This window comes from Balaenoptera physalus (genome assembly GCF_965194825.1).
Source record: "Balaenoptera physalus genome assembly, chromosome: 1".
In the NCBI taxonomy this organism is placed as follows: Eukaryota; Metazoa; Chordata; class Mammalia; order Artiodactyla; family Balaenopteridae; genus Balaenoptera; species Balaenoptera physalus.
In genome coordinates this window covers 47,643,020-47,670,959 of record NC_138882.1, presented here as the reverse complement: position 1 = coordinate 47,670,959, position 27,940 = coordinate 47,643,020, and the positions used below count along the sequence as shown (strand labels likewise).

The 27,940-nt window shown below is 38.5% G+C and overlaps 1 protein-coding gene across 5 annotated transcripts in view; it reads left to right on the top strand.

Moving 5' to 3' along the window:
- RGL1 (ral guanine nucleotide dissociation stimulator like 1) overlaps positions 1-27,940 on the top strand; it is a 281,027-nt gene that overhangs the window by 173,106 nt on the left and 79,981 nt on the right. For 4 of the 5 annotated variants that reach the window (XM_082472912.1, XM_082472911.1, XM_082472910.1 and 1 more), the window contains one exon: positions 12,469-12,677. In XM_082472912.1, coding sequence (XP_082329038.1) covers positions 12,469-12,677 — 209 coding nt within the window. Of the gene's footprint in view, positions 1-12,468; positions 12,678-15,843; positions 15,922-27,940 lie in introns of all 5 variants that reach the window. The other variant, XM_082472913.1, reaches the window with a different exon arrangement.

The following is a 27,940-nucleotide window of genomic DNA, read 5'->3' as shown; positions in this document are numbered from 1 at the left end:
GTCTTTACCTTAGCAGTCCAACTCAGAGGTGATGAGCAAGCATTGTCTACTTTTATTGTATATGGACAGACTTTTCTTGTGTGTATGTACATATTTTTTTATTTGACTGAATTTAGAAGAATCAAGAAAAATGTTACTTAGGGAGCATAGTATCATTAGATAGATTTGTTAGATGAAAAACTCATTTTTATCTTAAAAACATATTTATTTAATATTCTTGAAGTGCTTATTGATGTGGTTATAGGCTAACTTCTGGAGCTATAAATATTCATATGACTAGCCTTTGCCTTTAACAATTTTATGGTCTAGCGGAAGATGCCTGTCAATAAACAAATGCTTACAACATACTATGGAAAGTGTGTTTGGCTATTATGAATGAAGCTGCTCTAAATGTTTCTGTCCCTGTCTTTCGGTGGCCATAATACTCGTATCTTTTAGGAATGGAATTGCTGAGTCACAGGATAGGCATGTTTAGCTTTGGCAGGTACTTGGACTTTATTCTGAAACTAGGATTTGTGCTTTAGAAAGATGATTTTAGCAAGACTAGAGGCAAGTGAAACAACTTAAGTGCTTGTTATACATACCCAGTTAAGAAATGAGGTCTAAATTAGGGTAAGACAGTGAGGATGGGGGAGAAGAATAGAATGGAGAGATATTTAGGGAATGGGACAGGTTGGATTTTGGAGGTGAGGGGGAGATAAGTCGGGAATAAAGATGATTTGTAGGTTTATGACTTGGATCATTAACGAAGTCAGAAGCTAGAGAAGGGGTGAGATTTTAGAGGAATAAAATGAGAGTTTCCTTTTGTACACGTTGAGTTAGAGTTCCTTATGGATTATCCAAGTGGATGTGTAGTAATTGGAAATTCATGTCTAGAATTTAGAAGGAAAGTAAGAACTCGAGTTAAAGATTTGGGAGTTAGTATAATATTTGTGTTAGGTGAAACGGGGGGCGGGGGCAGTGCGTAATATGTATGGAATGGCCGGAAAGAGAGTATAGACTAAGAAGGAAAGAGGCTTGAGGTTGGGAATGTTTCCATACTGATGGTAAGTGAAGGACCAAGAACTAGTGACCAACCTGTAGTATCACAGGAGACCCTTGGAGGAGATGAAATAGAATTCTGGTTAAGTGTGACTGTGGGTCTATACCACTTGGACTTGAATCCTGGCTTTGGCCGCTTTTTAGCTGTGTGTCCTGGGACAAGTCACTTAGCCTCTCTGGGCCTCATTTTTCTGTAAAATATCTGTAAAATGGGGATAAGAAATTTATCTGCTCTCTAAGGTTATTATGGGATACATAGAAAGCGCTTAGAATTATTGATTGTTGTTGTTGAGAAGGTGATGTTCGTAAGCCCAAGGGGCAGAGAGTTCCAGGCGGGAATCCACGGTGCCAGTTCTGCAGGAATACCCCAGGAGGTAATGCTGAAGCATTTCCATGGGATCGACAACCAGGTGGAGGAGTAATGAGGGCAGAAGTAAACTCTGTAGGCCCATGTAATACCTTCCCTTCTTGTGGGAAAACCCATTGAACTTCATAAGATAAACACATAAGAAAGATCACTTGGTTTGCTTGAAAGCATCTCAGGCCATTGAATAAGTGTTAATAATAACTTAGTTTATTATGTAATTCTTTTATCTCAAGCAGTTCAAAGCTTATCCCACATTTTTTGGGAATCATCCATGCAACATCAAGGTGAGTAAAGGAAGGTAAAGGTAAAACTGTTTCCACTTTACAAATGAGGAAACTAAGACTAAGAGAGGCCACACGACTTTGTCTAAGCTTTATATTGGTTAATCAACTTCTCCTTTATCCCACCAATAAACCTTACTCATCTTTGGTTTCTACATTGTCAAGCACAGTATTTCTCAAAGGGTAGTCAGTAGATCTTCTGCATTTAAAATTATCTGGGATGCTGGCTAAAATGCAGATCCCTTGGCTTTATTTTAGGTCTACTGATCAGAATCTCTGGAATATGGACTCAGGAATCTGATTTTACCCAGCATCTCAGGTGATCCTCTTGAAAACTGCTTAGTGTGTTCAAGGAAACAGACAAATTCCAAAATGTACATCGTTTTTAGTGACATCTTTTACCAAAAAATATCTTAAAATATCTTATATTCAGAAACTCAAACTACTATAACTAAAACTTTAGAGCCTTTTCTGAACATACGGTCTTTATGAAGTTGAGTAGTGCCTTTGGTTAAAAATAAAACTGATTTGATGTATACAAATGAATGACGCAGTCCATTGGTCTGTTACCAGAGCACGGCTGGAGGTGTCACAGAGAAGCTATGGCTGAGGACTGTATATATTTACTTTAATTTGGCCAGTGGTTCCATCTCCAATTACTATTTACAGTTATATAGCATTGATTAGAAAGAGTCGCTCTCTATAGAGTCATAGCTTCTATTTGCGTGTCATGGTAAAATCAGCCATATCTCTCGATGGTATTCCTTGCGGAGTAGCTTTAAACTCTCAGGGCTGGGTAATTTGAAGACTCTGACTCTAGGGAATGGGCTTCATAAGACCAAGCCCAGATCCAGTCATGACGGCTCATGAATCTGCTTCTCCTTTAGTGGTAGAGGAAGGGGACTTATCTGTGTGAGTCAACATCTGGTTGGGTTCTCTGTTGTTACCTTGGCTTTCAGCAGTCTCATAGTAGGAACTCAACAAATAGATGTTGAATGAATGGATCATCTCGAGTGTATTTAGGAAATAACAAAAGCAATTAAATTAGAAAGAGTTATTCTAGCTCACTGCTGAGACAAACAGAGGGCACTAACAAGTATTTGAAGATGAATTGACCTGGAACTAGAAACAGAATCTAGTTCCATGCCTTCCTTATGAAGGCACGGAAGTTGAAGCTCAGGGTTGCAAGAGACCTTTATCCCCATCACTGCTGAAATTCTCTCTGTAAGGCCGCTGCTCAATTACCTGGCATTTATTTAATTTATTAAATATTCACTGATGTTAAGCTCTACACATCCTTTCCTTCCATCCCACTAAATGAAAAAATTCACATTCGTATAACCTCTACTGTTAAGTTTTTAAAGAGTATAGTCCTTCATTTCTTTTGTAGATTCCCTTAGCCCCTCATTTGGATTCTTTGCATAATGGGAGCTCTTTTAATACTCTTTCTACTAACTGACAGCAAGAGTGGGTCATGAACCACGGGAATGAGGAACACATTATTAGGAAGATAAATATTTTCTTTACAACTGGCATGCCTATTTTTTTACATATATTTTTGACATATTAAAATCTAGTGGACAAAATGGTCCTCTTTTCAAAAGTTTCTGTTTGCTTGGGGAAATTGGATCTGTGTTTTTGCCAGGTATCAATTCTCTCTGTCCTCTGCCCTCTCCTCTATCTATTTTTATTAAGTGTCAGCGCCACTTTGTCTGGCTATATCACATAACCAATCATATTGTCATTTTGCTTTCATTTTCCTTTCTTTCTAAAAATATAAGGCAATTGTCTCATGACTAGAGAGATTTATAAACCTAGCAGGTAGGAAAACTAATTAATAATCTGGAAATTAGATTGTTAGTGAGTCCCCCTGCAACCCCCAGGCATCCTACCCTGTGTTTATCCAGTAACTTCTCGTGCAACTTACTGGCCTTGTTCTCCTGGCATCTTTTTGAGCCCTTGAGTGAAGTCATTCATCTTTCTTGGACTTAATTTACTCATTAATTTACTCATTTAAGAAACCACAATAATGAAGGGGAAGTTTCATTTTCCTCCAAAGAGGGTGTTTAACACAAAAACAGTATTTTTTTTTTTTTAATCTTTAGGTGTTAAAGATCTCAGTCAATGTCAGGAAGTAAGAGGGATAATGCCAGAGAATATTTGATGTAATAAGACCTAATTTTGGTGAAAGTAATTGGGGTAGGGGAAAGAAAGTGAAAAGAGAAGGATTTCAGTATGACATACAATATTTTCTTTTATCTGTAGAATCCTGAATAGTTCTTGTAACCGTTCAACATGCTTTCAGATCTATTATCTAATTTTATCTCTTTCTTACAACAGTCCTATGAAGTATGGAGATTCTAGTGTTGGGTGTACAAATAAGGAGACTGAATACCCAATGCTGTGTCACTTTGCGTTTTAATGCAACACGCTGTAATAGAAAGACAGGGCTAGTTTTATATCCTGACTCTGTCGGTTATGCTAATTGGCTGGCTAACTGGGTGAGACGGCTCACTTCTCCGGACCTCAGTGTCCTCAAGTCAAGTACGAATAATTCCTATACCCAAGGATTGTTATAAGGATTGAGCATCCAACCCATAAAGGCTCAATAAATATCTGTTAACCCTCTCTTCCTTTTATTCAGGGCATAAGGATGATTTTCTTAGAATTAATTTGCAACTTATGAATAGGAAAACCTATTTTTAAAAAAGCCAGTTTACTTCAGTGTATCTTTCAGAGAGAGGTACTCAAGATAAACTAAATTGGTCTTCATACTTTGCCCTAGATTGGATCACCTGATAGGATGCTTGAAAGATACCTTGTCTCTCTGTAGGTAGCCAGTTCTACAAGCCCGTGCATGATCTCGGAATACTACCTGCGCCAAATGCAGCTCTGAGGGTAGAGTGCTTGCCAGGGACTCTGTGTCCCAGAGCTTTGTGGGAACTGTAAAGTGCAACTGTACATTTGAATTGATAAGTCCACATAGGCTTGAAAGATTCAGTTTTGGATGGGAAAAGGAGTAAGCTGGATAGTCATTCCTTGAATTCTGAAACCCAGGGGGATAATGATTTTGCTGGCATTTTGATAATGGGGCTTGATTTTTATGCTCGTATCGTGGTAGGTGATAATAATAGTGGGAACTGAATGTTTACTTTGCTTAAAACTGAATTTATCCCATAGGAAAATGGGGAGGATAAGAGATTCCTTAATGTGGTGTGCAGGAGAAGAATCAAGCTAATGATTCAGTTGGGAAACATCAGGCAACTGCCACCCTCTGCTGCCGCAAAGACTGGTGAAGGAACACTTTACATCTCAACAGGAGATGAAGCCCCGTGGAACTGTTGGTGGGATTTATGGAGGGCTGGGAAAGTTGCTGGGCTGTGAGGAAGCCTTTCCATTCAAAGCAGGCTTCATTCACAGAGAATATTAGGTCCCACAGAAGCTCATTACTCCCTGCTGACCTTTTCAGACAGGGGTTGGCTGGGTTGCACAAAAACAGAATGAATTCCAGAAAGCCAGGGCGCCTGTTAACCTGTGACCTCAGCATAGGAAGACCTTGGGCATTTGAGGTCTGAATGTGTGAGACAGGAGGGAGTTGTGAATTTTGCACGTTCACTCTGGACACTAAAAACCCTGTGTGACAATATGTGATGTAATTTGGCATGTGCAGCGGTGACTATTTTAGTTCAAACCTCCCTCCCCCCATAACTGTAAATCCCTGAACTTCTCAAAATAGCATGTGATTTCTTCATTTTGCAAAGCCAATGACCAAGACATTGAAACTTTAAGTTATTGCCCTAGGTACCATAGTAAATTGGCCTCAGAGGTGGAAAGGGAAGCCGTTTAATCATCTTAATCATTAGCGTTCTGAGTTTCAAGTAGCAGAGTAGCATATAAAAGTGAAATTATTTTATTTGAAAAACACAGTCAGCAAACTCCCTTAAATCCACTAAATTTTTGAATCTGCCTCGTTAGAGACTCCTTAAATCCATAAAGGAGGAGGACCAGAATGCCAGCAGTAGGGGTTTGTGTGAGAGAAGATCCAGTCTGTTATGGGTTAACACTGGGCGGAACAGATTCACAGCCAGGAGGATGACCATTTTTTAGGAGATGGAAAACACAACTTCCTGTTTCCCCTTGGAGAGTTCCTGGACTCTCTGGGATGATCTAGGAAACTCTGCTGAGACAGGATGGTGGAAGGGACTGGGATTTCTGGCTGATAAAACACTGGCCCTTGTTTGTTATTACAGCTCTCTTAGCATTTTCCTGAGGATGAAGCGTACTTATTGTAGAAATCTGACCACATTCTAACGTGTGTGGCTTCAAGCAAAGTCAGCTCTTGGGGATCTTGTAATTTTTTTAAGAGCACGTTAACTTGTCAGGCACAAGCTCCTCTACCTCTTCTCCTTTCACATATCTACATTTTTCTTAGTTCAGAGGCATAATTTTCTATCTTCTGTGAGGTCAAAGGTCATGGTGACAACACACATGCCTTAACTGGAGTGGACACAGAAAGAGAAAAATGTTCTACCAGTATGAATTCTCTCCTGAATTTGCCATTGGCATAATCTGAGAGGGACTTCTAGGCAGTGGTGTGCTGATAAATCAACTCTCCAGACCCAGAGCCCCGATTTGTAGCCAGTTTGCCAATTTCCATGGTGTAGATATTTCCACCATGGCCAGATTCACAATACCAACATGATGTCATGGAACATAGGATTGAGGAATGTCTACAGTCAGCTCTTGCAAGCGGGACGGGCTGACTCCAGCATGCTGCTGGCTAGACCTCGATATGTTTGTGAAATTAGCTGGAAGGTGCATATGCTGGCATCTGTATGAATCTGGCAGTGAAGATTACTCCTGGATTCTCTGTCCAGAAGTGCTACCACAGATCAGGTGAGTGTAAATTTGCCACATGTGCAGGTGCTTCTTCCGGTGCTTGACATCTTTGCTCTTGGAACCCCCTTAATTTGGGTATTCTTCCAGATGCCATCCTCTGCCCTCTAGTCTTTTTTTCTGTACACTCTGCCCGGAGGGTGAAGCTGTTTTAATTGACGTGACTCCTACATATTTCCATCTTAGACCTATCCCCCAGCTTTTGGATTCTGACTGCCTGTTGGACTGTACCATTGGAAAATCCCAAAGATACTTCACATTTTACATTTCTTTTTTTCCCCCTTTTTTTGGCCGTGCTGTGCGACATGTGGGATCTTAGTTCCCCGACCTGGGTTCGAACCAGTGCCCCCTGCAGTGGAAGTGCAGAGTCCTAACCACTGGACCGCCAGGGAATTCCCAAGTTTTACATTACTAAAGTGGAACTCAGTGCCTCTGCCTCACAAGAATCTGGCTTCTCTTTCTCAATTTTCTTTCATGTGGGTGGTATCCTTACTTATCTTTCCGGTCACTTTCAGATGCTGCCTCTATGTAGAGTTGCTCCTGGTTCTTCCATGGTATCTGCCTATCTGTCCACCGTTTTACTCATATTGCATTATAATGGTTTCTTTGTGTCTGTTTCCTCCTTCAGACTGAACATCCTGGGTGTCTGAACCGCATGCTATTTACCTTTGTATCTCTACTGTCTTGCACAGTGCCTGGCACATAGTACCGTTTGGTTAATGTGTGCCTGAATAAGTAGATGAATAAATGAGAGATCCATTCCGTACCCTTTGTATGCACTTAGCAGCGAGTTGGCAGACTTAGGAAATAAAAATACAGGATGCCAGGTTAATTTGGAAATTCAGATAAACGACAAATCATTTTTCAGTATGAATAGGTCCTAAATACTGCCTGAGACATACTTACGCTCCCAAATTACTCAATTATTTATTATTTTTCTGAAATTAAAATTTAGCTGGGCATCCTGGCAACCCTAACCTAGCAAAAGAAGTTAGCTGACACCCAGAGTGGAAGTTCACACGATGCAGAAGTTCACACTGAGCTTGACATCACATGCCTTAGGTTTCATATAGACTATGCCTTACATCTCTGAATGTCCCACGTGTAAATAGATCTCTATACTCAGATGCACTGGCCTCTCCATAACGTTCTGCTTTGTGCCATTACATACACATATTTTTTTCTTTGCATGGCAAGGACATTTAATCTATACGTATTTGGGCAATATGGACAAATGATCAGAGTTTGTGAGTCATCTCACAGCGTTTCCTATACTGGGGTGGTTTCTTATTGTTTCTGGGTGGTGGTTACAGAGCATTTGAATAGATGTTACAAAATGGACCCTTGGTGTTCTGGAATGAGCGTACAGAGAGTAACGTGCTATTCTTAAAGTTCTGTAAAACCTTGACTCTGGGTTTTAGATTTTCTTAGGGAGTTACGTATGACTGGAGGAGCGCTCACTATTTACGTTTCTGCTCAAGCCAGGCTGCCTGAGAATGATGTACTGAAGATTAAGCATGGCTTGGAGAAGGACTTCATACTGTCTCCAGTCTAATGAGGTTGTTTACTTAACACGTTCCCTGTTAAAGTATCAGATGACTAAAGGATTATATTGATTGAAGGCAATTTTTTAAAAATTAGAAACACCCAAGTTGTGAACAGTTTACGTTTTAGAAGGCGAGAGAGTATATTTCTCAATGACTGGGAACATGATTGAAACATGGCACATTTCATCTCTCACATTCTCTTTCTCCTGTTCCCCTTATGTCAAAATTGGTAATTATGGAAATTCCGTGGCTAGGACAGTTGGGCAGGGTTTTAGATATTTACCCCATAGGAGTCAGACATGTTCTCTTAGGAAAAGCTGAATTCTAATGGCAGAAGGATTGGCCAAAAAAACAATCATGAAACATTCTTGTGGCCTCAGTATCATGATCTTGTCAGTAAAGCGATGGTCTCTGATTAAATCCAGATTGAGCTGTTTCCTGTTAGCGTGCTAACCCAGAGGGCAGGCTCAGCCCTCCATGTCTTGCTCTCTAAGTCTGGGTTTTTAAACAATTGTCTGCCAAGGCTCTCCCCGCCGCCTCTCCCAACTATTCTTTTAAACTAGAATTTAAACATATTGAGATATTACAAACAAAAACAGACCCTAAAGTCTCTTAAGGGTCATGTAGCTATTGAATATTTTGCTGCAAAAATGAAACTACAATTTTAGCTTCTCCATTCTAACCATAGGCGTAGTGTATTTTTGTGTTTCACTTTTGTATAATTTTATTTCAGTTCCAGTAACAAGCAGATAATTACAAAATTTTTATTTCATAAGAATGTACTTTATTTGAAGGTTGGTAAATTAAAACTCATCTTCGAAAATCTGGCCTTCCCCCTGCTCTAGCAAAAAGATATTAGGGTACTTAGCAAATGTGCAGAAGATGAGAGTAAGCAAGTGCTCTGACATCTTAAATTGCATTTTTTTTTTGAAGTAAGTCCAGTATATATATATATATATATATATATTTAAAATTTTATTTATTTATTTATGGCTGTGTTGGGTCTTCGTTTCTGTGCGAGGGCTTTCTCTAGTTGAGGCAAGTGGAGGCCACTCTTCATCGCGGTGCGCGGGCCTCTCACTATCGCGGCCTCTCTTGTTGCGGAGCACAGGCTCCAGACGCGCAGGCTCAGTAATTGTGGCTCACGGACTATAGTAGTTCCACGGCATGTGGGATCTTCCCAGACCAGGGCTCGAACCCGTGTGCCCCGTATTGGCAGGCAGATTCTCAACCACTGTGCCACCAGGGAAGCCCTTAAATTGCATTGTTAATTTTTGTGAGAATGACTTTAGGCATCAGAGCAATTCCTGTACTTCATTTTATGATATTGCCATTGATGCTCACCTGTTGCAATGAGAGAATGATTTTTAAAATCTAAATATTCAGAATATTCTGTTAGCCATTCTGTTAGCTCAATCATGGTTCTTCCTAATGTACAGATAAAAACACTGAGGAACAGAAACCATTGAAGGGACTTATGGGGATCAAGCATGCGTACTGAGATTTTTTTCAGAGTGAAAGGAGGAGTGAAGGGAGGCGACTGGGTTAATGAGTAACATGATTCCATTCCCCAGGGAGAACCTTGGCTTGCTGCCAAATCTGCTTTCTGGCAGGAAAAGGGACCTACTTCATCAGGGTCTTTGACAAACATTTTTCTCTGTGTTTGGATTTTTGGCGACATCACTGCTTAGGGAAAAATCAGTTCTTTTAAATAGTTATTACTTCTAATAAGAAAAGATTTAAAGTGGAATTTGCATTGTGAGTAAAATAAGAATCATCAAATTCTAAAATTGTTTGGTGAGGGAACCCTGACATTGTCACAGGGTAAGGAAACTTGATTTAGGATTAGAGCTTGAATATCTGTAGAAACTGAGAAGCCATTCCTTTTGTTGTTGTTAACATTTGAAATTGAGGTATATTTTTTTAACTACTACTTTTTAATATTATCAGCCTGATCATTATTTTCGCCAGATCTTTTGAGGTGACAAAGTAAAAAACACAGAGTATCCCTAAATTTTGGTATTAAGAAAGAGATCAAAGGAACATAGATTTTTTTTTTACATTAATTTTTATTGGAGTATAGTTGCTTTACAAGGTTGTGTTAGTTTCTTGCTGTACAGCAAAGCGAATCAGTCATACGTATACATATATACACTCGTTTTCAGATTTCCTTCCCATTTAGGTCACCACAGAGCACTGAGTAGAGTTCCCTGTGCTATATAGTAGGTTCTCATTAGTTATCTATTTTGTATATGGTAGTGTATGTATGTCAGTCCCAATCTCCCGGTCATCCCATCCCCCTCTTTCCCCCTTGGTAACCGTAAGTTTGGAACATAGATGTTTGAAGATAAAAATTAACATTTTATTTTATAATGTCTTGATTTTTCTTTTTTAAAGTAAAAACTGGCAAATGTGAATTAAGTTCAAAATGCATCACAGTGACTTACTAAGCTAACATTTTCCAAAGTATGTTCATTCTGACGTTCTGCAAGATGCTCTGAGACTAAAGGGAAATCCATTAGAAAATGTCATATACCATATCCTTCTTTTGGAGTTTCATACATGTTAACATATTAAAAACATAAAGAAATTCTGCAACAAAGAAGTATATTGGACTTTGTTTAACTCTATAGTTTCCAAACTTGACTGCAGGACCTTTTGTTTTGGAACTAGTGTTTTACAGCACACACTTAGGACAACACTGTACCAAGTAATTAAAAACATAATTAGACTTTAAAACCATATATATTCTTCATTTATTGTTTCTAGTTAAAGTTCACTGAAGCTCCTGGAAGACAGATGGATACTATTAGGCCTATTCTAAAACTACATACAGTGTGATAAAGAATGATTGTAAGGCCATGATCTGAGTCAACAGGCCTAAGAGGCCTAAAGAAACATTTCGGTATTTTGACTGAACCAGAACCCTTTCCTTGGTAAAGTAAAAGTATCTTTCAAAAATTAAATAAAGAAATCAAGTCATCCACCGCATATGCTGCAGTCTTAATATTAATTCCTGCTAGCAGTTAGCCGTGATGGCATTAAGCTATTCTAAGCCCCTTCTAAAAGTGATGGCCTTTGCTTTGGTCTTACAGAAGGCAATCTTGCCTGCTAATTTCCTTCCAGTGGTTTAACTTTTGACAGGCCAGGCGAAGAAATAGCAAACACGTAACTTAATAAGCACAATATCATCATTAAGAGATTCGGTTCTCTCTTTTTTTGCCCCTCTTCTTTAATTTTCACATGTCTGATGATTTCAATTTAGGAAAATCTGATATAAAACAATTCACACTTAAAATTCAGAGACATCGCCTGGTGATTGTTTGCATCACTTAGAATGATTATTTGCTTAGAAAAAGTGCCTCTCTGTAGGGCATCTTCCCCTATGCCTATGAAGGACAGGTTAAACTTTGAAAATCACGTCGCTGTATAATTTGTTAGGCACAGGTTTATTGTAGAATGTAAGGCACACCTGTATTTTTCTTCAGTTTATTTCACTTCCCTCATGCTCAGTTTTGAAGCTTTACAGATATTATCACTAATCAGTTCTTTAGTATTATGGTTTATGCCTCCAAGGTGCAGTTATACCTACCAATACTATTCACAGTTTCATTCTCATGTGATAGCTACTTTTCACAAGGAAACGTCTTCTCTTGTACATTGCAAGTCTCCAGAAGGCAGAGGTCATGCACCCACCTACACTTTCCATTACTCATCAGAGATTAGCCGAGGTCTGCTCCGTACAACCGCTTCTCAGCCAACTCTGTTGATTACCAGTGATACTGAATCAGAAAGTGTATTGCCTCCCATGAGCTAAAGAACATCAGATCAGGTCAGATCTCCCTGGATGTCTGTGGAGAACGTACTCCCACACAAATCTAAAAATTTAACAATCAGCTCTCCAAAGCCAGCACGATCGGTTCCGGCACACCATTGTAGGAGCTGTCTTCGAGAATGAGTTTGAAAACTTACAGTGGAACAGTACAAAGGGAGTGATTGATAAAGATTTGCTAAACTTGATCCTGGGGTCATAGAAAGCATTCCCGACAGAATATGCCAGCAACCTAGTTCTTGATAGGGAAGTAAGTAGAAGCACATGTAACCTCTATGAAGTAATACCTCTACTTCTAGAGAGGAAGGGAACGCACATACCACCCCTACACGCCCCTCGCCCGCCCATCCCGCTCTACTACACTCCCAGGTGAGAGGATTGCCTTACCTGACTTCCTGTAGGGAAATGAAGAGTAAGGGAAAACATGCTTCAACTACTTCAATGTTTTCAGTTTTACCTTAGGGAGTCATTCCTCCTGATCAAAATCATGAATTTATTGTACAGGTTGAAGGCGACCAGCTGCCTCCGGGGCATACAGTCAGTCAGTATGAGACGTGTAAGATCAGGACCATAAAAGCTGGCACGTTGGAGAAGCTCGTGGAGAACCTGCTGACGGCTTTTGGGGACAATGACTTTACCTACATCAGCATCTTCCTGTCAACGTACAGAGGCTTTGCCTCCACTAAAGAAGTGCTGGAGCTGCTGCTGGACAGGTAAGAACCTGAAGGGGTGTGAGAGGCGACAGAAAGGTCAGGCTGTTTGCAGAGCGAAGGCATGAGGTTCTGAATCGCCTGCACTTGGTATGCTGAGAGAGAGACGCGTGAGGAAGGGTTACCTGGAAGGAAGGACCTTTGGCACAAAGGGCATGGAGATGATTCAGGAGCTTCTTCACGGTCCATTTCTGGTAAAAATATCTCACAAAAACATCTATAAAAGAGTTAGGGGTACCTATCATAAAGGTAGATTCAATTGTTTATAGATTTCAGTTATCATTTGCCACTCTAAAATTTTCTCCATATTTTCATAATTTTCTAAGTTAGTCAGTTAACCAGGAATCTTATTGGGTTGCTGTGAGAATTAAAAGTGCTAAATGTACTATTAACAGTCACCATGTATTGGCTGCTTTACGGGTATGCACAGACATATCGTCCTTGATCTATGTTGTTAAGTCATATGTTACGTAGACTAAATAGAGCAGTGTACATTATAATTCACACATTGATAATTGATAGCTGTATTTCCCCCCATGATTTTTGTTTTACTTATATAATTAAGCTTGATCTTTTAAAAATTATTATTAAATTGACTTGGTATTGGGAAGAAGAAAACTGTCAGCTAAACGGTTGCTTTAGAATCATGAGCGCCCTCATCCACATCCTTGTATTCTGGGGTTTCCTGCATAAGGAAGGAAGGAAGGAAGGAAGATAGGGTGTTCTGTTTGACTTAGTGAATATTGATTTTTAACTAGATTTTTTTAATTTTGAAAGTAATAGATGCTCGTGTTAAAAATTCTTATACCATAGAAGGATATAAAAAGAAACATTAATGTTTTCTCATATTACTACTTTTTCCTAAATAACGTTTATTAGGTTTTTTAAAATACGTGGAAGTAGGAAGAAAAAAAAATAAACAGACACAGACTGTAACCTAATTAGGCAGATAACACATATTAACATTTTAAAAATAGAAGTAATCCATGTATATAAAGTTCAAACAATTCAGAAAATTATGAAAAAAAAGTAAGAAATTAAAAGAAAAAATTTCTATTTCCCCAAGTCCCATTTCCAGTCCCATTCTTCCTGAATAATAACTGTAAATTATTCCTTCTGTATTATTCCCAAGTTTTTCTGGGTGTATATAAATGTGTGCTTCTATATTTTAATTTATGTATGATATTTATCATATATATTTACGATATAAATAGAATCATAGTACACAGTGTGTTCTGCACCTTGCTTTCTTCGCTTATCTTTATCTTGGAGATTTTTTTACTCAGTAAGTTCTTCAACATATATAAAGGGCTTAGAACAGTGGCTGGCATAGTGAAAGTTCAAGAAATGTAAGTTATTGTTATTTTAAAGTCAGCACATGTAGATAGATTTACTATATTCTTTTTAGTGGCTTTACAGTACTTATTGAATGGAATATTCTATGGATGGACAGTTAAGCTCTCTCCAGTTTAATTTGTTTTTAAACTTTTAAACAATGCTGCAAAGAGTGTCTTTGAGTATATATTTTCTAAGTATTTGTTTGAGGACTCTATAGGATAATTTCATAGAAGAGCAACTGATGGGTCAAAACATATAAGCATTTTAAAACGTGAAAGATGTTGCTAGACTGCCCTCCAGAAAGTTGTACCAACCAATCTCCTGTGCATAGGAAATGAGAGTGTCCCTTTGCTTTCCCTACACTCTTGCCAGCTGTATTTTCATGTCTACAATGGAAACCATCTCTGCTATCATCTGTCCATTGAAAAGTAGCTCATTGTTTTTATATTTATGTTTCTTACATTTATGAGTGAGGTATAGCATGTTTTAAAATACTTATTGGTCATTTGTGTTTTTTGTGAACTCTCTGTTCATACCCTTATTCTTAGTTTGGACTATTGTTATCTAATTGTTGATCATCTAATTGTAACTCTTTGTATATTATCAAAATTAGGTTTTTTTGCCTATCATATGTTGGAAATATTTTTTTTTCTAATTTGTCCCTTAGTTTTAAAAGTTGTTTACAAATATTCTTTTTTATGAAGACAATAAAAATTCTTTTTATGCAGTCATGTTTATCGGTCTTAAGAAAGGCCTTTAATAATCTAATTCTGTTACGATGTGAATAAGGTTATTGATAACAGTGAGTTTTTCTCAAGATATTTTCCTCATAGATGCATATAGAGTGAAATCGTTTGGACCAATGGTTATTGATATGTTCATATTCAGGAACATTCACAAAATGTCTATACTTTATTATGCAGTGATCCAGTTAAGATAACTCTGGACATAGGTGGGAAGTTCCGTAGTTTTTTTTTCACATAGCAGTACTTAAAATATTAAGCCTGTAGTATAAACCTGTGGGATTAGTGAGTCATTTCTTTCATAGTTTGTTTGCTTGTATAGTACCTCACACCTATAAATAGAACCTGAAGAATTATATGAATTTTCTTTCCACTGTTTCATATTTATAAAAAGGATGCAGTTTGCTAACTGTTGGCAGGCGGTATGAGGAAATAGGTCAACACATCAAAAACTCCTACAAGTTTTCTTTGGAATTGGTAACCTCTTCTGCTTATGGGGTAACTCCATTGATAATAGGCCACAGATGTCCATAGTCAGTAAAAGAGTACATGTGAATTCCAGCTGCTCATCATAAATAGTGGGCATACACACAGGAACTAGAGTGTTTAGTCTGTGGCTCATGTACATCCAGCTTTTATTTGATGATTTTAAAAAATCGGTTTGTTCTCCTATCACGGTGGGTAGACATTTTTGGATTGTTAAAATATTACTAGATGACAATTGTTAAATAACAGAATCAACATGAATTCAAATTACATTTAATTCAAACAATCATTTAAGGTATAACTGAATGAAGAGTTAAGATATATCTTGAACTGTTTAGGTAGGCCAAGGCTTGACCTTGAATTTAATCTCATAGTCAGATCCTTTGATTCTGACATGAGTGGAATCAACACATACTGAATGTCTATAAAATACCCAGTGCTCTGCAAGACACCATATGGACGAAGCAGAAATTTGAGACTTGGTAAGTTCTCACCCTTGTGATGAATTTACTGTGAAGCTGCTGGTATTTAACCTCCAGGGGCCCTCACTTGCAGTACACTCTACGTAATTTATATTCATAATTTTATATTATTTTTCTTAGAAAGGACCCCTCAGATTATATATGCTGGCCCCGCAAAACATGGATCCACCCTGACAACTTAATATTTTACTGCAAAAGATAATTACATGCAGAAAACAAGTAGACAACTACTTAAAATGGTGTAATAGTGAAACTCTGACATGTTCTACAGAAGTTCAGAGAAATAAATCCCACTTATTTTGCTTCCTCTGCAGAAATTTGGATTTGTCCATATATGTACAAACTTCATTATAAATATTTCTTCCTCATTCCATTTCCTACTCACTCTTATATCCTATGGCCAAATGTTAATCTTTGATTTTAACCAAAATGCAGATTCTGTGAAACACTGGGTTCTTAAATTGGTTGTTGGGGGTTTTTAATGTCTGTAATTGGGAGGTAAGCAGTAAAGCTGCATGAACTTGCCTTTTCTGAAAATAAGCTAGATACTCTATTTTATTTTTAGTAAATTGTGATAGACTTGTTTTTGGGTCTCTGGTGTTCTGATGTGATCTTTAAAATGATTTCTCTTGGATTCTTAATAGTAGATTACTTATCCTTTGTGAAATTAACACCAAGAAGTTATTACGGGATGTGCTAATCCTAACCAGTCATGAATGAATTGAAGGCAGATGCTGTGGCATTTATTTCCCTCCAGAGAAAAGTATATTTGAAATCAAGCTTTGATTTTTCTTAAGTCTTCCAATCGTGTGGCTTTTCTCATATGGAGCTGTTTGCTTTCTGTGATTTAAAAATATTTTTAATAGTTCTTTTCATTTTACTAATATGAGCCTTTGTGATGACCAGTGGACAGTGGTTTGAAGTCATATATGGCTAATTCCTTGTGTTTGCTTTATCCCTTACTTGGGGGTGATCAGCAGTGAACAAGAAATCCTGTTTTCTGTGCTTCTCACTGTGGCTCAGAGTTAATTCTAGGGCTCATTGGCTTCCTTTTAACCTAAGAGAAAGTTTGAGTTGTGGTTTAGCTGTGTTGGGGCTTTGAGATTTTATTTTTTCTAACTTTAAACATACATTTCACTTAAAAATATATTCTTCCCACCATACCATTAAAAAAAAAAAAAGTGAGGAAATTGGATACCACTGAAAATACCCAACCTCAAATGTAGGGAGAAACCTACTTCAGCTAGTGAACCTCACTGAGAACCATGAAGTGTCTATACAAATATCTAGATTTTTCTTCAGATAGCTGTCACGTAAGCTACTTTTGGGCTCTTTCTTGGTCAGTCTCTCTTTCTCTGGTATCAGGAATGAGCAGAACTGCCAAGGACAAACGTAATGGGGTGAACTAAATTTCTAGAAACTTCTGCTAAGCCGCTAATGGCACTCAGGTCACAGTTTGGAAAGGACTGAGTAATAATCTGAATTGCCCCTTCATTTTGAGTGAATTCTCCCAGTGGAGGACTTTTAGAGAATAAAGGTTGAAGCCATCCCATAAACACTATGCTTTTAAGACCAATCTGACTTGAATTTGCTTGCTTTAGGTCGTAGGGAGGAGACTGATTCAGTGGGTCTTTGAACTTATTTCTTATTCCCATGTTTGACTGCCATGCATTTTCACAGACTTTTATCTTATTTAGTTCATTTATCATTACCTGCATGTTTACAGATAAGAAAATTGAGGCTCAGAAGCATTCAGTCAGTAAGAGGCAGAGTTGGAATTAAAACCTATCTCTTTCCGACTTGGAAGCTCTTTTCAAGCACACCAAATCACCTCCCATGTCATTTAAAGTGTCATTTAAGGGACTTCCCTGGTGGTCCAATGGCTAAGACTCCGCGCTCCCAATGCAGGGGGCCCGGGTTCGATCCCTGGTCAGGGAACTAGATTCCACATGCAGCTAAGAGTTCGTATGCGGCAACTAAACATCCCGCATTCCACAATGAAGATCCCACGTGCTGCAGCTGAGACCCGGCGCAGCCAAATAAATAAATATTCTTTAAAAAGTCATTTAAAAATGTTACGTTTTTTAAAAAGTTAATTAATTAAAGAGAGCATGGGCTCTAGGCATGCGGGCTTCGGTAGTTGTGGCACACGGGCTCAGTAGTTGTGGCTCGCGGGCTCTAGAGCGCAGGCTCAGTAGTTGTGGCGCACGGGCTTAGTTGCTCTGTGGCATATGGGATCTTCCTGGACCAGGGCTTGAACCCGTGTCCCCTGCATTGGCAGGTGGATTCTTAACCACTACACCACCAGAGAAGTCCCCATGTTAGTGTTATTTTTAAAGAAAGCAATGATTTGGGTATCCCACTCAGCTATCCTTTTCTCTATTACCTCAATTGATTTTCCTTGGAAACTGGATTTCCTGAGGAATACTCCCTTCACACAGTAGTGAGCAAGTCATTTGAACATCAGTGCTCCTATTCATCCATCCATTGAAATGATATTTACCAGGTGTTTAATATCTACCATGTATTGTGCAAGGTGCTGTGCATATAATGGTAAACAGACAGGTCATGACTCCTGCCCTCTTCATGCTTAATGGCTGAGAGTAACATTAAATAAGTATACAAACAAATGTGTGTAACTAAAATCGATACAATCCTTGGGAGGTAAGAGCTAGGTTCTATGACAGAGACAATAAGAGAGGATTGTGTGGGGGAGGAGGATATTATCAAAACAAAACTGGATGTTGGCCAGTGATATTAGATGGTTAGATAGGTCACGGGCCATCAAGGTCCCTGCTGGGTCCATGTGTCTGGAGTGTTTCTGTTTGTTTGATGTACTCAGACCAAATCCCCTGACCTGAGTGTACTACTTCCCAAAGAGAACTCTTCTTGGAGGGTAGGGAGATAGCAAGTGAAGAAGCCTGGGAGGATTTATGCAGATATATTACCACTATGGGGATAGTAATCTTAAATCCATATTTTATGACACCTGGAGTAGTAACAGCTTCATGTGCAAAAGCTGATGCACCACCAATAACCAGCAAGAATGGAGCTGCCCTTGCCAGTGAAGCCAGTTCCTTCACAGCATAGAGAAAGCAATCAAATATAAAACTTGAAAACATTTTATTTATTTCCATAGATTTTGTCATAAGTGCCGAATATGCTTCCCCTTCCTTTCAGAGTCTGAAGATATTTTATGGGAAAAGCAGTTTTCCTGTCTTTCTTTTAGTCATGAGATTTATGCCTGAGGTATAGTGATGGTTTAGAGCATGGGCTTGGGCGTCAGAAGATGAATTTGATTTCGGTTTTGCACTTCTTACTTGCTCTGCGGCATTGGGCAGGTTGCTTTATCTTACTAGCTTCATTTCCTTATCTATAAAATGAGTGAAAAATAACCCTAAGTTATAGGGCTATTATGAGGGTTAAGCTTGATAATATAAAATTCTTAGTATAGTGGCTGGCAAATATTAAGTGCTTAAGAGATTATCATTACCTTGTTTTCCTTTCTTCGTGGCACTTATCACTATTTGAAAGTACCTTTCTTATTTTTTTTAATAGAAAATTTTTAAAAATATATTTTTATTTATTTATTTACTGGCTGTGTCGGGTCTTAGTTGCGGCACAAGGGATCTTCATAGCAGCATGTGGGCTTCTCTGTAGTTGCAGTGCACTGGCTTCTCTCTAGTTGTGGCACGTGGGCTTAGTTGCCCCACAGCATGTGGGATCTTAGCTCCCTGATCAGGGCTCGAACCAACGTCCTCTGTATTGCAAGACGGATTCTTAACCACTGGACCACTAGGAAAATCCCTGAAAGTACCTTTCTTGTTTATCTTATTTCCTGATAGCTGCCCCTATGCAGAGACCATGTCTGTTTATTTCACTGCCGTACCCTTAGAGAGGAACGGTATCTGGCAGTAGATGCTTAGGAACTATTTGTCTAACAAATAAATAATCACTGTTATTCATGCCTATTATGAGCAGATGCATTGGAAGATACAACAGTGAACATTACCCAGCCTCTGCCTACATTTAGTGGGAGAGACAAATAAATCTATAGACTCATACCGTTACTGTCAAGGCAGTGAGGGCTCAATGTGTGTTTTAAAAAAAATAGACTGTTTTCAGAATTACCATATGATCAGGCAATCCCACTCCTGGGCATATACCCTGACAAAACTATAATTCAAAAAGATACATGCACCCCTATGTTCATAGCAGCACTATTCACAATAGCTAAAACATGAAAACAACCTAAATGTCCAACAGATGAATGGATAAAAAAAAAAATTGTGGTACATATATACAATGGAATACTACTCAGCCATAAAAAAGAATGAAATAATGCCATTTGCAGCAACATGGATGCTAGAGATTATCATACTAAGTGAAGTAAGTCAGAAAGAGAAAGACAAATGCCGTATGATATCACTTATATGTGGAATCTAAAATATGGCACAAATGAACCTGTCTACAAAACAGAAACAGACTCACAGACATAGAGATCAGACTTGTGGTTTCTGGGGGCGGGGAGGGAGAGGGATGGACTGGGAATTTGGAGTTGGTAGATGCAAACTATTACATTTAGAATGGATAAATGACAAGGTCCTACTGTATAGCACAGGGAAATATATCCAATCTCCTGGGATAAACCATAATGGAAAAGAATATTAAAAAAAGAATGTATGTATGTGTAAAACTGAATCACTTTGCTGTACAGCAGAGATTGGCATAACATTGTAAATCAACTATACTTCAATAAAAAAATAGACTATTTTTTAGAGAAGTTTTAGGTTCACAACAAAATTAAGTGGAAAGTACAGAGACTTCCCATATAACTCCTGCACCCAATCATGCCCCCACTATCAACATTCCCCCACCAGAATAGTACTTATTATAATCACTGACACATTATTATCACCCAAAGTCCATAGTTTACGTTAGGATTCACTCTTGGTGTTGTACATTCTATGGGTTTGGACAAATGTATAATGACATGTGTCCATCATCATAGTATCATACAGAATAGTTTTGCTTCACTAAAAATCCTCTGTGCTCTGCCTCTGCATCCCTCCCTACCCTACCCCAGTCCCTGTCAATCACTGATACTTTTACTGTCTCTATAGTTTTGCCTTTTCCAGAATGTTTTATTGTTGGAATCATACAGTATGTAGCCTTTTCAGAATGGCTTCTTTCACTTAGTAACATGCAATTAAGGGTCCTTCATGTTTTTTCAAAGCTTGATAGCTCATTTCTTTTTAGTGCTGAATAACATTCCATTGTCTGAATGGACCATAGTTTATTGACCCACTCAGCTACTGAAGAACATCTTGGTTATGTCCAAGTTTTGGCAGTTATGAATAAAGGTGCTGTAAACATCCATGTGCAGGTTTTTGTGTAGACATAAATTTTCAGCTCTTTTGGGTAAATACCAAGGAGCAAGAATTTTGGATCATACGGGAAAAGTATGTTTAGTTTTGTAAGAAATTGTTAAACTTTCTTCCTAAGTGGCTGTACCATTTTGTTTTCCCACTAGCAGTGAACGAGAGTTCCTGTTGCTCCACATGCTTGTGAGCATTCGGTATTGTCAGTGTTTTGGATTTTTGGCTATTCTGGTTCTTTTGCCTCTCCGTATATACTTTAGAATCAGTTTGTCAAAATCCACAGAATAACTTGCTGGGATTTTGATTGTGATTGCATTGAATCTATAGATCGAGTTGGGAAGAACTGACTTGACAGTATTGAGTCTTCCTATCCGTGAACATGGAGTCTCTCTCCCTTTATTTAGTTCTTCTTTGATATCTTTCATCAGAGTTTTGTAGTTTTCCTTATATAGATCTTGTGTATATATATACATATATATATATATATATATATATTCTAGATTTATACCTAAGTATTTTAATTTGGTGGGGAGAGTGCTGATGTAAAGAGTAATATTTTTTTAAAAAAATTTTTATTGGGGTATAGTTGATTTACAGTGTTGTGTTAGTTTCAGGTGTGCAGCAAAGTGAGTCAGTTATACATATACATATATCCACTCTTTTTTAGATTCGTTTCCCATATAGGCCATTACAGAGTATTGAGTAGATTTCCCTATGCTATACAGTAGGTCCTAATTAGTTATCTATTTTATATATATAGTAGTGTGTATGTGTCAATCCCAGTCTTCCAATTTATCCCTCCCCCACCCCCCCGTAACCATAAGTTTCTTTTCTTTTTTTTTTCTTTTTTTCAACATGTGGGGTTTTTTTTGTGTTTTTTTGTTTTTTGTTTTTTTTCTTTTTAATTTTATTTATTTATTTATTTATGGCTGTGTTGGATCTTCGTTTCTGTGTGAGGGCTTTCTCTAGTTGCGGCAAGCGGGGGCCGCTCTTCATAATGGTGCGCGGGCCTCTCACTATTGCGGCCTCTCTTGTTGCGGAGCACAGGCTCCAGACGCGCAGGCTCAGTAATTGTGGCTCACAGGCCCAGTTGCTCCGCGGCATGTGGGATCCTCCCAGACCAGGACTCGAACCCGTGTCCCCTGCACTGGCAGGCAGATTCTCAACCACTGCGCCACCGGGGAAGCCCCCATAAGTTTATTTTCTACATCTGTAACTCTATTTCTGTTTTGTAAATAAGTTCATTTGTAGCCTTTTTTTTTTTTTTTTTAGATTCCACATATAAGTGATATCATATGATATTTGTCTTTCTCTGTCTGACTTACTTCACTCAGTATGATAATCTCTAGGTCGATCCGTGTTGCTGCAAATGAAGGGTAATATGTTTTTAATTTCAAATTCCACATGTTTATTGCTGGTATATAGGAAAGTGATGGACTTTTGCATGTTAACCTTGTATTCTGCAATCTTGCATACTAGTTCCAAAAGCTTTTGGTTGATTCTTTTGGATTTTCTATATAGACAATCATGTCATCTGTTATCTCTTCCTTCCCAGTCTATTGATATATACCTTTTATTTCCTTTTCTTTTCTCTTTGCATCAGCAAAGACTTCCTGTGCAATGTTTAAAAGCAGTGTGAGAGGGGACATCCTTGCTTAGTGGGAAAGCTTTGCATTTCTCAGTGTTAAGTATGATGTTAGCTATATTTATGTAGATGTTATTTATCAAGTCGAGGAAATTTCTTACTATTCCTAGTCTGCTGAGAGTTTTATCATGAATGGATGTTGGATTTTGTCATATGCTGTTTCTCATCTACTGATATGATCATGTAATTTTTCTTCTTTAGCCTGTTGATGTGGTGGATTACATTAACTGATTTTCAAATGTTGAACCAGCTTTGCATACTTGGAATAAATCCCTCTTGGTTGTGCCTTGTTTGATTCAGTTTGCTAATATTTTAAGGATTGTTGCATCTGTGTTCATGAGAGATCTTGGTCCATAGTTTTCTTTTCTTATAATGTCTTTGCCTGGTTTTGGTATTAGGGTAAAGTTGGCCTCATAGAATGAGTTATGTAGCAGTCCCTCTGATCCTGTCTTCTGAAAGAGATTGTAGAGAATTGGTAAAGTTTCTTTATTAAATGTTTGGAAGAATTCATCAGTGAACCCCATCTGGATATGGTGCTTTCTGTTTTGGAAGGTTATTGATTATTGATTAAATTTCTTTAATAATGCAGGTCTATTCTGATTGTCTATTTCTTCTTGTGTGAGTTTTATGTAGATATGAATTTCTGACCTATATCACTTTCCTACTCCTTGAAGAATTTCTTTTCACATTTCTTGCAAGGCAGACCTACTGGCAACAAATGCCCTCAGTTTTTGGTTGAGAAAGTCTTTCTTTCTCTTTCACTTTTAAAGAGTAATTTTGCAGAGTAAAGAATTCTAGGCTGGTATTTTTTTTCCTCTCAACACTTTAAATATTTCTTTTCTTGCTTTCTGAGGAGATGGCATATATAATTCTTATCTTTGCTCCTTTTTAGTTAAAGTGAAGGTTTGTTTTTTGCTCTGGCTTCTTTCAAGATTTTTTATTTATCTTTGATTTTCTGAAGTTTGAATATGTAGTGTTTTTGTCATTTATCCTGCTTGGTGTTCTTTGAGCTTCCTGGATCTGTGTTTTGTGTCTGATGTTAATTTGGGGGAAGTTCTCAGTCATTATTCCTTCAAATATTGCTTCTATTCCATTCTCTTTCTTCTCCTTCTAGTATTCCCATTACACATATGTTATGCCTTTTGTAGTTGTCCCATGGTACTTGGTATGCTGTTCTGGTTTTTTCTTTTCTGTTTTTTTTTTTTTTTTTTTTTTGGCTTATTTGTTTGTTTGCTTGCTTTTCAGTTTTAGAACTCTTTTCTTATCCTCAAGCTCAGAGATTCTTTCTTCAGCCATGCCCAACCTATTAATGAGCCCCTAAAAGGCATTCTTCATTTCTGTTACAGTGTTTTTGATCTCTAACATTTCTTTTTGATTCTTCTGTAGAATGTTCATCTCTTTGCTTATATTATCCATCTGTTCTTATATGTTGTCTACGTTTCCGATTAAATTTCTTAACGTGTTAATCATGGTTTTTATAAATTTCTGGTCTGATAATTCTACCATTCCTGTTATATCTGACTCTTGTTCTGATGTTTGTTCGGTCTCTTCAAAATGTGCTTTTTTGCCTTTTAGCATGCCTTGTAATTTTTGAATAAAAGGTGGATATGATGTACCAGGTGGAAGGAAATGGCATTCAGTAATGTAGTTGTAATGTATGGGGGTGGGGGACAGGAAGGCATCCTGTAGTCCTGTGATTAGCTTTTAGTCTTCTGGTGAGCCTGTGCCCCCGGACTGGGAACTTCACCAGTGCTTCTCTGTTGTTTTTATTTCCTCCCTTAGGGAAAGGGTGGCTAGAAGGGCCTGGAGACGGGTATTTCCTTTCCCCCACGTGGAAGGCTAGAGAAGACTAGAGTTAGGTATTTTCCTTACCCACGGTAGGTGAAGCTCTGACAAAGCCCCAGCAGGTTAGACTCTGGTATAATTTTTTGTCCTGAGGGCAGGTGTTGTTAAGAAGAACAGAGTGCTCGAGTGTATTTCAGAATGGTTCCTTCTCCCCTTCCCTTGCTGGAAGCATGAGGAGGTTTTTCCCCCATATTAACTATGATAACCTGGTCAAGTTCCTGGAGGTAAAACTCATAGAAGTGTGGTGCTGTGTCTACGACTGGGTCCCCCTGGAGTTTTTATCCCTCAGACTTGTCCACACTAAGTCTGCAGCAATTCATCAATTACAGTTCAGAATTTGTTTCCCATGGAGATTTCTGCTCTGCTATGTTGTGGTTTTCTGTATCTGTCTGACTGTCTCTTCACTTTTAGTGGGCACGGGTTTGCCTTGTCACCTCACTTCTCTGATGGATCTAAGAAGAGTTGTTGATTTTTCAGTTTGTTCAGCTTTTTACGTGTTGTTAGGATGAAGTGGTGACTTCTAAGCTCCTTACGTGCTAGACTGGAAACTGGAAGTCGTCTTTTGCCCATTTTTTAATCAAGTTGTTCATTTTCTTATTGTTGAGTTTTAAGAGTTTTTGTACATTTTGGATAACAGTTCTTTATCAGTTATGCCTTTTGCAAATATTTTCTCCCTGTCTGTGGCTTATCTTATCAGTTTCTCGATTGAATGTATACTTTAAAGAAACCACCCCACCCCCCGCCCCGCCCCGGGAACTGTGAGATGGTTGTAGTGAACCTCCTTTTAAAAGCTCGTAACACAAATCCATTCAGCTCTTAAATGCTTCCTTGGCATAAGAAGCTGGGTAAACATTTTTGAATTGCACACAAAAATGTTCCAAATTACTTTTTGTGAAACCTCACTTAAAAATAATTAAGCTTTAAAAAAAATTAGTTCTGTAATTAGACTAGGCACTTGCCAAATATTCCTAGATTCATGCTGGCATGCAGTGCTCATTGGATTCACTAACTCCCTTCTCTTTTGGTAGGAGCAGGGTTTCTACTATCTTCCCTTTGTTCTTCCAGGTCCAAAGAGAGGGGGTTATGAGCAGAGAGCACTTTAGGGAGCAGATATTGGAGTCTAACCTACTTAGAGGGCCTCACAGCATCTTACACTAGTGACGACCGTAAGTCACCTCCAGGTGCTTGTCTCTTATAACAGTAACACTTATATTAAATGCTACTATTAAACTCATATTACAATTTTTCTACACTTTTGTCTCTTCTTAGAGTGATGTATGTCTAACTTCTATCACTTACGTAGGAAAGTTTTTCAATACCATGCCATTCTCTTCATTTATTTTAGTAACTTCCCTCCATAACTCTCAACAAAATCAAGTGGAAACAAACAGAGTGGTTGATTCATCCATTGAATCTTTTGTCCCACCGTGCATGAAAAAGTTGAGATTTATTGGTCACTTGATCCCAGGATGCTCATCCCATTCATAGAGTGGGAAAGCTTTCAGGAAATCCTAACATTGCTTTGTTTCCTTTTTTAGCTTTAAATACAGACATACTGGATATCCTGACGAGGGTGAGAATTTATTAAAAACATGAAGGCCATTTCTTAAGGTTTTTGTTATAGCAGATGAGTTTGAATAGATTTTGTCCAGGTTTGAGTGTTGATGACCACATAGGCAAGAAAACCCTCAGTTTGTATATATGTTATAGGTTTAAAAAAAAAGACAGATTGCTTAAAGGTAAATTGAACTCAGATCTTATTTCCTGTGGCTATTAGGAAGATGAAAGTATTGCTGATAGAAAAGAGGATTATAACAAGGGCTATGAGAAGCTTTGGGTATCGAAATGCTTCTAACATCGAAAAGAACGTTGAAAACTTTTGTAGGGCACATTCTTTGTGAAGGGTCCCATGCTCTTGCTGGCTCATGCTTTATCAGGGGGAGAAAGAGGGTTTATTTCATTAAACTATAGAAGATACAACATTTATAATAATTTACACTCCCAACTGTGGCAGGCAGAATAATGTCCCCCACCCCAAAGATGTCCAGTCTTAATCCCTGGAACCTATGAATATATTGGGTTACATGGCCAAGCAGAATTAAGGTTGCTAATCAGCTGACCTTTTAAATAAGGAAGTTAACTTGGATTATTCAGTTAGGACCAATGTAATCACAAGGGTCCTTAAAAGAGAAAGGTGGAGGCAAAAGAGAGAGTCAGAGAAAAAGATGTGAGGATGGAAACATGATCAGAGAAATACTATGTTGCTGGCTTTGAAGACAGAGGAAGGGGACCCTGAGCCAAGGACTGCAGGCAGCCTCTAGAAGCTAGAAAAGGCAATTAAATGGTTTATCTCCTATAGCAGCGGTCCCTAACCTTTTTGGCACCAGGAACCAGTTTCGTGGAAGACAGTTTTTCCACGGACCGGGGTTGGGGGGGTGGTGGGCAGGGGATGGTTTCAGGATGATTCAAACGCATTACATTTCTTGTACACTTTATTTCTATTACGATTACATTGTAATATATAATGAAATAATTATACAACTCACCATAATGCAGCATCAGTGGGAGCCCTGAGCTTGTTTTCCTGCAATTAGATGGTCCCATCTGGAGGTGATGGGAGACAGTGACACCCGAAGGTCCACCTCAGATCATCAGGCATTAGATTCTCATAAGGAACGTGCAATCTAGATCCCTCGCGTGCGCGGTTCACGGTAGGGTTCACGCTCCTATGAGAGTCTAATGCCGCCACTGATCTTACAAGAGGCGGAGCTCAGGCAGTAATGCAAGCGATGGGGAGCGGCTGATTTTAGCCCTATGAGACTTGTGTTGGACTTCTGACCTACACAACTATAAAATAGTAATTTTGTGTAATTTGTTTGTGGTAATTTGATGCAGCAGCGATAGAAAACGAATATAACATCAACAAAACTTTTGGTCTTGTTAGGGAACAAGGGAAGTTGTTCATAATTTGATAGGAAACAAGGAATTCTTGTCAGAGAGACTGACTCTAAAAATCTAGTGCTTGTGGGCTTAGTGAAGTTGAAGGTCAAGTGTTTGCTCACCTTCACCTTGTTCTGTTCAGGCCCTCATGCCCTGTTCAGCGTGGCCCACACACTCAGCTCTGGAAGCATGGCCTGAAACAAAGGACAGGGCTTAGCCACTACCTACAAGCATTGTTCCTCTTTCTTCCCTGTACCTGTGGCTTTGCTTTGGGTTAGCCAGAAAAGTTTAATTTGGTACTGATATAGAATTACATCCAACTGTAATCACACGAGGGAAAACGGAAATAAGTTCTCTTCCCTGCTGGGTTGCTTGTCTTTGGTAAATCTTTATTTTTGTCAAAAGG